The sequence below is a fragment of the Hirundo rustica genome, chromosome 2 (genome assembly GCF_015227805.2).
Source record: "Hirundo rustica isolate bHirRus1 chromosome 2, bHirRus1.pri.v3, whole genome shotgun sequence".
Taxonomy (NCBI): Eukaryota; Metazoa; Chordata; class Aves; order Passeriformes; family Hirundinidae; genus Hirundo; species Hirundo rustica.
This window is the reverse complement of record NC_053451.1, coordinates 93,136,869-93,149,313: the sequence shown is the minus strand read 5'-3', so window position 1 is coordinate 93,149,313 and position 12,445 is coordinate 93,136,869. Positions and strand designations below refer to the sequence as shown.

The 12,445-nt window shown below is 44.2% G+C and overlaps 1 protein-coding gene across 1 annotated transcript in view; it reads right to left on the bottom strand.

Moving 5' to 3' along the window:
* TUBGCP3 (tubulin gamma complex component 3) overlaps positions 1 to 11,182 on the bottom strand; it is a 48,689-nt gene extending 37,507 nt beyond the window's left edge. The window contains exons 1-2 of the mRNA XM_040055297.2: positions 10,995 to 11,182; positions 346 to 453 (exon numbers count right to left, since the gene is read on the bottom strand). Coding sequence (XP_039911231.1) covers positions 346 to 453; positions 10,995 to 11,070 — 184 coding nt within the window. The 5' untranslated portion in view covers positions 11,071 to 11,182. The remainder of the gene's footprint in view (positions 1 to 345; positions 454 to 10,994) is intronic.
* Positions 11,183 to 12,445: the final 1,263 nt, after the last annotated feature.

Sequence of the window (12,445 nt, the reverse complement as noted above, 5' to 3'; positions counted from 1 at the left end):
ACCAAATTACAATACACCAGCCAAACCCAAGAAGGTGAGGAAAAAGAAGGACTTAGTCTATACCCTAAAATCTCCATCTTGCTTTATATATATATTACTATATACTAAGACCTTAAACTCTAAGTTTTCCACCATGTGATATTACATACTTGTATTCAAACTACACACCCATAATCCCAGTGCTATCACTCACTTTTGGAAGCCTCTTCCAAAGCCTCCGGTCAAATGTAGTGTGTTTTCTTGGGGGTCAGTGCCTGTCAGCACAGAAAGTCTAAAATTCTCAGTAGCCAGGGTTCCAACAACAAAGAATTTTGTATTTCTAAGAAAGGATCAAGATGCACTTACGTTCTTTCTTGATTTTCTCTGCTACAAGAAATTCATCACGCTCAACAGTGGGAGCAAAATTGCTTCCAATAACTCTTACTGCATACTGAAACTGTTGGGCTGCATCAGCTGAAAGAAAAAGAAAACTCTGTCAGTTAAGGAGAATGCTAAACTAATTAAATTATTAAATCTATTTTGAATTATTAAATTCATTCTTGAATCTATATTAAATCTATTAAAACTAATTTTAAAAAAGGCAGACATGAGATTATATTGCTATGTCTGAAAGCAGCAAAGCATACTGGCTTAGATCTTATAACACTATGCCGCAATTCTTAGGCACACTTCTAACCAGAGGGCAGTAAAGTCCAGTTTATCATAGTATTAATGCAGTATTTCAAAACATGCTCACCTGTACACAATCCACAAGTAACTGCACCAAAATTTTTGAGTAAGCCCTTCCTATTCTGGGCTGAAAGAGACACCTAGGTCTACCCAGTTACTAAAGGGCATTTGAGCACTTAACTGGCTCTGCCTATCCCCATGGCCAGAGATGCTGTGGGACCTGGCACACAGACACACAGTTCAGCTCACACACCACAGCAATACACTCATGTTCACCACCTACCCGTGGATCTTCACTTGCATATCCACAACAGTGTTTTTACCAGTTTGCATCTTGGTTTCAGGTTTGGTTTTGTTTATAATAGTTTGAATGGTTTCACCCTTTGGATCAAAGCCAGCTCAGAGATATCAGCATCTCATCCCACGCTAACACTGGACATGCACGCTAACAATGGACACTAACAAATCAGTGACCTCCTTCCACTGCTTCTTCCTCATGCAATAATTCTGGTTTTAATCTTGTTGAACAGCACTTTTTTAGTGCAATTACCGTGCTTTCTGGGGAAACTAACAGTCTGGTAACACCAAGATAGGGCCAGGTCAGTATTAATACCTTTACAGCACAGTCATATTCCCATTTATTGACCTGAAAATCAAACAATACACCTACAGACATGTCAGATGCCCTTATAAAAGGTCAGACACATTTTTATTCCTTATCTAGAAACAACTGTAGTAACACAAGGAAAAGGGTACATAAGAAAATATCCAAGTGTGCTTGCCACATATTTGAATCTTTTTACTTCAGGGCAGAAACTCATCTAAGCAATTCTGCGTATTGTCTGCTCTGTAGATAACAATTATGTGTGCAAATGCATCACATGCTTGTGTGTTTTATTTAGCCAGTTGAGCAGTCAGCTCTCAGGGAAAACTGCCCAATAAGGCAGCAAAGGTTTGGCCAAGGATGCTGGTCAGGACAAATACATACAAAATGAACAGAAAAACGAAATAAGGTAAAGGACCACAAAAAGAAGAAATGCTTTAAGCATTTATCATCTCTTAAATAAACTAATATTTGCAATTGGAAAAAAAAAAAATCACCTTGGAGATACCAGGAGTCAAATATTGATTAAATGCATTAAAGTCTTCAAAAATTTATGGAAAGAAGTTTGAATTTTGAAAGTCATTATGTGCTAGATTGTGTTTGAATGCCCTACTTTTTTTTAATGCCCATTTTACACTGTCTTGTACTATAAATGTCATCCACTGGTCCAACTCTATCAGAACACAACTGCAGAACAGCAAGCATTAACCAATTCACACCAAGAAATACCTCACACAATCAGGAAAACAGTCTGCTCAGATGAAATCATTAACACTTACCAGCATTTGACAATACTGGCCTACAGGAGGAGCAAGAGTATTGTTCTATTGTTCCGGAAGAAAATGCCACTATTACTGTAAGGTCACAAATCTCTATGGCAAATGCCTCCTCTACTGTTAGACTAAGCAACCTTTCACTTGCAATAAGGTTTTGAAAATATAAAAATAAAAATTTAATGGTCCAGCTACTGGTGAACCAGGTGTGAAGAGTTAAGTATGAGGGAACGTTTCTGTGTAAGTCCTAAGTTTAATGCATGTCATAACAGAACTCAAGATTTCAAAGAGTATTTTGCATGGTCAATAAAGTCAAATACTGGCACTAAGTTATCCCAAACATATGTTCCATTAGTTCCTCAATTCTGTACTTGCCAGCAGACAGGAAAGAGGTAAGCTTTTCCTGTATTGGGGAAGTTTTATATAAGGAATAGATAAGGAAAATAGATTACCTCCTGTAACAACCTTCTATCTCAACACCAACCAGAGCAAGATTAGTTAAAGCACTGAAACTTAGTACAGCCTTTTCCATACTGCCCTAACAAGGCATCTGAGAAAGATCTCTAGATGAAAGACTACAATTCCATCCAACAAATCCTGCTTTTTAAACCTGTTGCACTACTGAAAACATGGAAAAAGTTATCTGCTCTTGATATATTTCTGATTTGCACCAGCAATTCAACAGCTCTACAAGACTGCTTTTCTATTTTATTTAATTCAGATTTTCATGTTTTATTCAAATCAAGTTCAGCTTCTCTTTTACAAACAAAATTCCCTGCTGTGGGTGTTTCTTCAGCAGATTATTTCTCATGAATTTGTAAAATAACTTCTGTACCTGAAGTGATTAAACATAACTTAACACAGATATGTGTCAGTACAATAAAAATTCACAGCTTATAACTAATAGGCACATCTAATTGCTTCCCTCCTCAAAGAATCATCATTATGACAGCAGACATACTTAAAATATACAGCCATCTATTTGAACATCCTTCATCAGAAAATGATTACAGCATGACTCTGTTACATAACAACAAGCTCAATATATCTGATGCAGCTGTCTGAAGGCTAAAGGGGTAAAACAACATTATCATGACTTGATTTCCAGAGGTCTGATCACAGCAGAGAATGCAGATATAGACAGCCACTTCTCAGACTATACCCCTTAAGTAATACACACACAATGAATGACACTGAGAAACAGCCAAACAGCTAAACAGAGAAATGGCACTTGCGAATCACAAGAAAAAAATGAAAATTTAAAAACTGTCTCCTTCTAACAAAGCAACCTATCAATCCTTCAAAGATTTATACTCCACACAGCCATTCAAACTTTCCTACACACAATGCAGTATTAGAATTGAACTACTTCAAAAGGTCGATAACAGCACTCTAAAGCTGAAGAAAATGTAAGTGTAGCACATGAAAAAAAAATATATAGAAACAATGCACAGAAAGACTCTGACTGTAAAGAAAGCAAGGAGAAAAAGGACTAAATATAAAAATTAAAGGAAAAGTTCACAAGACAAAGAGATAATTAGCCAATATACTTGCAAGAAGGCAGTATTTTAGAGGACATTCTGAAAATCAGGAAGATTTTTGCTATAAAGAAGCTGCTAACATTACCTATAATTTTAGGGAAATGAGCTGAAATTCACTTTATACTCTTACATATTTCTTTAAATAAGATTGGTTATTGGTCAATCAAGTTTCTAAAAGCAAGCAGGGGGAAGTCCTGAAATACCTAAGTAGTAATTGAAACTGTTTTTCCAAATCATCGTGAGAAATCTTGCTTCCTGAAAAAAGACATTTGGTGATTTAAATACATCTATAAACAATTTCTAAACTATAGGACCACACCAAAGAAAGTTTAGCTAAACCAGTTTCTTTCTTTCAAAGGTTAGCAAACTCTCAAGTCAGCTGTCCACCATCCCAGACAACCATTTTCCTTAAACACAAATACAAAATTATTGTAAAACAATGACACTCTAAACTGCATTCAATGCTGCAGGAGTGGCATTGACCAGGGAAAAATTATTGCTGCAAACTACTTCAGATACAGATGCTGCCAAAACCACACACTGAAGAAAAAAAAAAACAAAAAAAACCCAACCCCAAACAACAAACTTGTTTCCTATAACAGTGTCTGCAAAATGCCTAATATGCTGTTCTTGCAAAATTAAGCTGGGAAGAAAAGCTGTAGAACTTTTCACCTTTTCACATATATCATGAGTACATATGATGCTTGCCAAGACAGTAATGCTGCTATATCTCCTTGTTTTACTCATATCAGATGTTCTACATTACTAGGAAGTATTACCTGGGGGAAAAGGCAATTGCATTAACATGGTATATAGTGATAAACTAGAAGACTGGTCTCAAATGCTATTAGCATTACTATTTTGTTCTTGAGGAGAATCTACGTGCATTGTGAGCTAAACTGCTTGTTCCTATAGAAAACACTGGGTTTGAAACGTGCAGTTTTAGGCCCAGCCTGGTTATGACATGCAAGGTGCTGCACTGGCTTGAGACAATCCCAGACAACTGCACACTGGCAGAACCCATTGAGAGCAGCCCTGCAGAGAAGGACTTGGGAGTTCCCACGGATGAAAAGCTGGACATGAGGCAGCAATGTGTGCTCGCAGTCAAAAAGGCCTGAACACATCTCGAGTTGCATCAAAAGAAGGTTGGCCAAAAGGTCAAGGGAGACGATTTTCTCCTTTACTGCAGCCTCATGAGATCCCACCTACAGTGCTGCATCCAGCTCTGGGGTCCCCAGCATAAAAAATAGACTTGGACCTGTTAAGAGCAGGTCCACAGGAGGCCACAAAGATGGTCAAAGGGCTGGAGCACTGCTCCTCTGAAGCCAGGCTGAGAGAGCTGGGCTTGTCCAGCCTGGAGAAGACAAGGCTCTGTGCAGAAACCTTATTGTGGCCTTTCAGTACTTAAAGGGGGTCATAAAAAAGAGAGCAACTTCTTATATAGGCAGAGAGTAATAGGACATGGAGAAACTATTTTAAAATAAAAAATGACACATTTAGACACCATGCTAGGAAGAAATTCTTCACAGTGAAGATGGTGAGACACTATAGCAGTTTGCCAAGAGAAGTTGTGGATGTCCTGTCCTGCGAAGTGTTCAAGCCATGTTGAACAGGTTTTGAGCAGCCTGGTCTAGTGGAAGGTGTTCCATCCCATGGCAGTAGGGTTGGAACTGGATGACATTTAGGGTACCTTCCAGTGAAGCCTTTCTATAATTCTATGAGGTATTCCTGAAGAAAATTGATTTTATATCAGTCTTCTGATTTAGTCAACTATCCTAAGCTTCTCTTCTGTTGATCAAAGCTTTTAGTTGAAGCATTTCAAATTTATTGTTAATTAACGGGTTTTCTAGTCTCCAGACCCCTTTCCCACAAAGGAAAATAATCAACCTAAGTACAAAATAAAGCCCAAGCCACACACACTCCCATTCTTTCTTACTTAGAAGCTGTCCACAAACTTTGATGCACAGCCCAGGAAACAACTATTCTTTAATTCTGTTAATATGGCTGGCTCTTGCTGCATTGTTAGCAAACAGGTTTATCTGAGAACTATCCCAATGGACTATCAACAGCTCTGTCAATCTTTTAAGAACTTTCCCTCACTGTGAATTTTTGCATCTTTTGTCAACTCCCATCTGCTCTGTTATTAGCATAGGTAAAACTCCCTCCATATCACCTTTTGAATGAACTCTATGCTTTTCCCCCGACATGAAATTTTAACATCTATTCCAATAATTTAGAGTTTAAAAAACCAAAATCAAACAGCAGTAACAGAAATGCCACTGACACTCTGGAGATGAAATTGAGGCCACAGTACGGACTTCAGGTAGCAAACTGCTCCCCAAAGACTGAAATACTACTTTACTTTCTAGAGCATGCACACCTCCAATAGTACTTTGGCACACAAAAATCTTTTTAAGTTTCAAACTCAAATAGATTTAGCTTGATATTTACAGTAATACCAGTCATTTCCATTGGAGGCACTAAGAGTTCTTAGAGTTTTAAGTTTACCAGGAGGTTTGTGAAAGACAGCTAAGAACAAGAAGGTTTCTGTCAGAGGGACTAAAAGGATTGTCTGAAAAGAGGCATGTAACCCTGTATAACTGCTGGAGCCTACAAACACAGAGGGGAAAAAGAAAATTATAGCAATTACTGCAAAGGTAGGCAAGCTCCATGCAAGATCAGGTGTAAGTATAAAAGTGAGTGGATAGCCTGGAAAAACACAGAAGATAATACAAAGCCAGTACAGTACTATGAGAACATGTGGAAGAGAGAGGTCAGCAACACCTCCAACTGCAGGGGCAGAGACCCCAAACTAATCACAGTGGCTGACTGCAGACACACAGCACCATGCAAAGCTTGAAGCCCCTCCTTGAGGACTGGCTAGAGCACAGCAACAAACAGCTTTCAAACACTAGTTTTAGGGGAAAAAAAGTTTAGATAGGTAATGTTGAAAAAAACCGAACAAACAACTGAAGGGGACTTCCACATAACTCAGTAGACTTTGTAATGAATTTCCCAGAGGCAGAGCTGTTTGCAGAAAAGTAAATCCCAGTAACTAGGCCTATGCAGCTGACTCGTTCTGGAAACAAAGCAAGCCATATACTTAGGGGATGATTCCAGAAGGGGGAAGAGAGAGAATACGGCTCCACCACAGAGCCTGACATCACAGTCCATCAAACCACAAATTCACTTCAACATAAATCTTTAACAAGCAGAGAAGGTGGAAGCCTTCTAAGGTTGTCATGGGCAGGAGCAAAAAATTCCTTGATGAGAATTTATGGAAGACTTGAGGTGGGGAATTGCACAACATAGACTTGGAAGGAGATGAATCCCTTAAGTGAACAATTATCACACAGATATTATATAAACAGAACCCTTCAGCTCCTCCTGAAGCTGTAGCTTCCTCACAAACATAACACACAAGTGCTGAGAAGGAACAAAGGAGAACAAAAATTCTCAAGTAGAAACTCAGGGAACGCACAGACAGCAACAACCATGAAATCAAACATCAATTCCTTTATTATTTACTATTTAAATTTCACCCAACTACATCAGTACCTTGTACTTCACACTCACAGCAGGTTAACTACACAAATGGTTTAAGATGGATGTTTTCAGCTTCTAGAGATTTCTTTACTAAATTTAAGGATCTCCTAAGTGTCTAAGGTTTTTGTCCCTAAGCTCTGTAGGAGTATTTGAACATCATAAATTACTTTCCAAAGACTAAACTGATAACAATTGTAAAGTTTGCTTCAAAAAAGATGATGTGTATATACAAAGCAGCCTAACTTCATTGTACACAAGGAGTAGAGAAGCTGCAAATAGACCACTAACCACACACTAATACCTTACTTCAAACTTACCCTGTGCTGAAAAGAACAAGAACTACAAGCCTGAGAAACAGCAGGATGCTAAATAGCTTGTCCAATGGGTTCCTTACCACCTTTGGATACATGCAGTTTCCTTGACACAGAGGATGCTAGCGCTAACAAAATTCCTTTCTTGCCTTTTATGCATTCCTTTGACATAGATATCAGGTGCTGGGGGGAAAAACCACCACATGCACCTTTAATGACTGAGACTTTCACAGAATTTTTGATTTTTTCAGTCTCTATACACTTGAAGTCTATATCTGAGCTAACACATGTACTACAAGCGACTGCTTCAAGGGAAATCCTGTCTCAGAAGGGTGAGGTCTCAGTGCTAGGATCCCTGCTAACAAAGGAATAAAGAGCAGGGTAAGAACAAACTTCCCATCTGTCACATGCATAAAAACATGGGTGATAAATGTGGCAGACAACCCCCTATTTTTTAAGCTGTCACTTCAAAGAAGTCCTCAGATAATCCTCAAGTGCGCAGACAAGCAGGCTACAGGTTGCACACAGAAACTTACTGTGATTTTGGCCAAAATTTCCACTTTCATTAGTCAAACATAGAAAGGATTTTAAGTTACATTCTCAGAATCCCAACACACAGGAACAAGCTCAACATTTATTTAGAAAAATAACAAAACCCAGTTCTCCTGCATGTTTTTGCACATACTGCTTGTAAATAAAATTATTATTCCAGTCAGGAGATACAGTGAGGTATCAGAACTATTAACTTCAAAAAAAACCACTGGATCCTAAGCTGCTAGAAGTGAGCCATCTCACCGCAATACTCATACTTCAGTTGATAAACAGAGGTTTCCATTTCTTGTCCTCATGCTCTGTTTAACTTTTTTAAGTATCACAAACCTCGTATCATTAAGAAACAAGCTAAGATTGAGTTTAGATTTGACCCCAAATCTAAGAAAAAAGAGTCATGAAGAAAACAGGACATTACAGAAATGAAAAGGCATCCACTATTCCAATAAAGCAAGACAATCTATTTTCCAATTTTTTAATTTGTTTTTGGAAATAGAACTAGGAACTAGCACAATAATTTGAGATTTCTGGTAGCAAATGTTTGAAATACTCTTAAACAAGAACATATACCAATTGTATCAGAAAAAAAAAGTTCCCAAAGAACGTTAAAGGCAAGAAAGAGCTTTAAAAACAGAGCTATAAGAGCAACTTAGAATTATAGTCTGATGTGAAACACCCTTTAAAATACAGTTAGGACACTTGCTAAAAGCAACGTGGTTACAGAAGAATGCAAGAGGCATTACACAGTTTAGAAGCTACTGCTGATGTGGTGGAGACAGGGGAAGAGTAGAAATTTGCCACATCCAGATAAAATTTTACAAAAGGAATTCCTGACACAGAATCTGATACTGCAGATCCTGGGGAAAAAAAAAAAAAAACACTGCCTTGCAGAAGACTTAAAAATACAATGGAGAAGGAGAAGATTTTGAAAAAACAAAACAGAGCAATCAATAGCTGGTGATCGTAGAATTATTTAGTTTGAAAAAGATCCACACGATCTTAGAGTTATATGGAGTGTTTTTTGTGATTCATCCCTCTCAGATGAATCACAAAATGGTTTGGGCTGGATGGGACCTCCAAAGACAATCTAGTCCACTTCCCCTGACATGGGCAGGGACATCTTTCACTTGATCAGGGTGCTCAAAGCCCCGCTCAATCTGGTCTTAAACACTTACATGGATGGGATTTACAACGCCTCTGGTTCCAGTGCCTCACAATCCTGACTGTAAAAGCTTTCTTCTCTGTGTCCAATCTAAACATACCCTATAACTGCTTAAAGCCAATGCCTCTTGTTCTGTCACTTCAGGCCTTGGTAAAACATGTCTTTCTTATAAACCCTCTCTAAGCACCGATGGGCCACAATGAGATCTCTGAGCAGAGCTTTCTCCAGGCTCAACAACCCCAACTCTCTCAAAGCTGCTTTGTAGGAGAGGTGCTCCGTTCCTCTCACAGTTTCCATGGCTCTCCTCTGGACCTGCTCCAACACATCCACATCCTTTTAGGACTCGAGGCCCCAGAACTGAACACAGTACTGCAGATGGGGTCTCACAAAAGCAGAGCAGTGAGAGGAGAATCACTGCTCCCTAGCTGCTGTCCACGCTTCTTTTTAAGGAGCTCAAAATATGTTGACTTTCTGGGATGCACATCACTGCCTCATGTCCGAATTTTCATCCACTCCCCAAGTCCTTCTCTGCAGGACTGCCCTCAACCCATTCATCCCCCACTCCCTACAGATACTGGGGATTGCCCCGAGCCAGGTGCAGAACCTTGAGGTTCACACGGGCCTGCTCAAGCCTGTGAAGGTCCTTCTGCTTGACACTCCCTTCCATCAGCACATCACCTGCACTGCTCACCTTGGTGTCATCTGCAAACCTTCCAAAGGCACACTCAAGCTCACTGTCTATGTTATTAAGATATTGATCATCGTCAACCCCAGTACAAACCTCTGAGGGACACCACTTGCTATTGATCCTCGTTTTGACATTGAGACAGTAACTGCAACTCTTTGGATGTGGCCATGCTGCCACTTTCAGTTCCTCATTCCCCAAACAGTTCATCCACTAAACCCTTATCTCTCCAACTGAGAGACAAAGACGGGGTGTGAGACCAGGACATGCTGTCTGCAACAGATGGAAACAAAGTCTGAGAGACAGACAACATATATATCTGTACTTTCTTACTCACTGTCTAGATTTCTAAGACGGCAATAATCCACACGTAGGCCATGTTCTAGTAATTTTTTACAACAGGTCAACGCTCAAAAGTTTTAGTTACTGTCCTGGAAGTATCTAAAAAGACTTGTCAGAAGAAAGGAGCATGGAGAGGGAAAAGAACAAGGGACTTGACAACCATTACTAATGAGGGAGAAAGTCATCTCTCATACAAGAAAACAGATGCAATAAAAGCTTCTTGCAGGAGTTTCTCTAATGAGCCATGCTGACAGAGTAACTTAAAAAGGAGACTCGGCAGATGCATGCCTTCCTTTCCACCCCTCCAACTGCTTACTAAAAACAGTCTTCGCCTTGACTGCAAGGGAGAAACTTACGCAAACAGACAAGAGATCCATTCCCCTGCTGGAGATTCACAGCAGCATCAAGACACCGAGAACCTGTAGCGGACCTAGCGAACGCCAGTGGCTCCACTCGAGCGGGCACCGGCGGGAAGCGGAGGTTCCTCAACGCGGACACGGAGGCCCCTTTGGCCCCAACACCCCGGCACCGGTGCCCGGCTCCCCGAAGAGGAGATCGCCTTCACAAGCCAGCGAAGCGCTCCGGGGGAGCCGGGGGAGGAGGGCACGGACCCGCCTCCCGCCGCAGGGCTCCCGCTCGCGGGGCCGCGGCCGTGCGCGGCCGGCACCTCAGCATTGCCGGGCTGTCACGCCCCGGGCCGGGAGGCCGCCGACGCTCCCCGCCGAGGGGGCGGCACCTCTCCAGCCCTGCCGGGGCAGCCCCCGCGGGCTCCGAGCGCCGCCGCCGTGGGAACAGCGGGGGGACGCCGTTACCTTCGCTCTTGCCCAGGATGCGGCAGCAGAGGCTCTGCAGCAGAACGTTGGGGGATTTTTGGTCCGGAGTCGCCATCGCCGCGCGGGAGGCAGAAAGTGGCCCGGCGGGCAGGGAGCGGGCGGCAGAGCCGGAGCACGGCGGGGTGGCGGAGGGAAGGAGGGAGGCGAGGACGTGCCGCCCGGTCGGCAGCGCAGGGAGCCGGCGGCACCTCCCGCTCCCGCCGCCGCCTACGGCGCCATTTTCACGGGACCCGCCGAAATCCGCAGCCGCGGCCGCACACCCACAATGCCCCGCGCGGCGGTTCCGGGGCAGGCGCCGCCCCCCGCGCGCGGGCAGCCCCCGCGGCGGGAGCGCCCCGCCATCCCCGGGCTGCCAACGGGCCGGGCCGGCGGCGGGAGCGCCCCGCCATCCCCGGGCTGCCAACGGGCCGGGCCGGCGGCGGGAGCGCCCCGCCGTCCCCGGGCTGCCAACGGGCCGGGCCGGCGGCGGGAGCGCCCCGCCGTCCCCGGGCTGCCAACGGGCCGGGCCGGCGGCGGAGCGCCCCGCCGTCCCCGGGCCTGCCAACGGGCCGGGCCGGCGGCGGGGAGCGCCCCGCCGTCCCCGGGCTGCCAACGGCCGGGCCGGCGGCGGGAGCGCCCCGCCGTCCCCGGGCTGCCAACGGGCCGGGCCGGCGGCGGGAGCGCCCCGCCGTCCCCGGGCTGCCAACGGGCCGGGCCGGCGGCGGAGCGCCCCGCCGTCCCCGGGCTGCCAACGGGCCGGGCCGGCGGCGGGAGCGCCCCCCGTCCCCGGGCTGCCAACGGGCCGGGCCGGCGGCGGGAGCGCCCCGCCGTCCCCCGGGCTGCAACGGGGCCGGGCCGGCGGCGGTAGCGCCCCGCCGTCCCCGGGCTGCCAACGGTCCGGGCCGGCGGCGGGAGCGCCCCGCCGTCCCCGGGCTGCCAACGGGCCGGGCCCGCCGCCGCGGCGCCCCGCACCTGGAAACTCCTCTCAACCACCCTCACGGCCTCTGCGGGAAGTCACGGGCCGTCAAAGCACGGAGTCACTGCAACACAGATCTTGTCACCCGTGCGGGAGGTGGAGGCCTTCTCGGGCCATCACGGGCAGGAACGAAAAAGTCCTTGATGGAGGGCTAACAGTGGGCTTGAGACGTGGGATTGCAGAATGTAGACATGGATGCAGAGTAATCCTGTTCCCAAAATAGGTTCTTTCATCCGATGTGCTAGAGGCCAATACGCACACAGGGTCGAGGTATTTGATTTATTTACAGTTCTGCACTGAAAGGGGTGCTGGGTGGCAGATCCACATCGCAACTATCAAAACTTTTTACTATTCATACTATTTAGTAAACAAAGGAATTAGTGTTTATTGGCTGCAAGTTACATAGTTCTCTTCTTAATTAGTATTCTATCTTCTATTAATGATTCCCTTATTTCTCATCCTTATTAGTCTACAT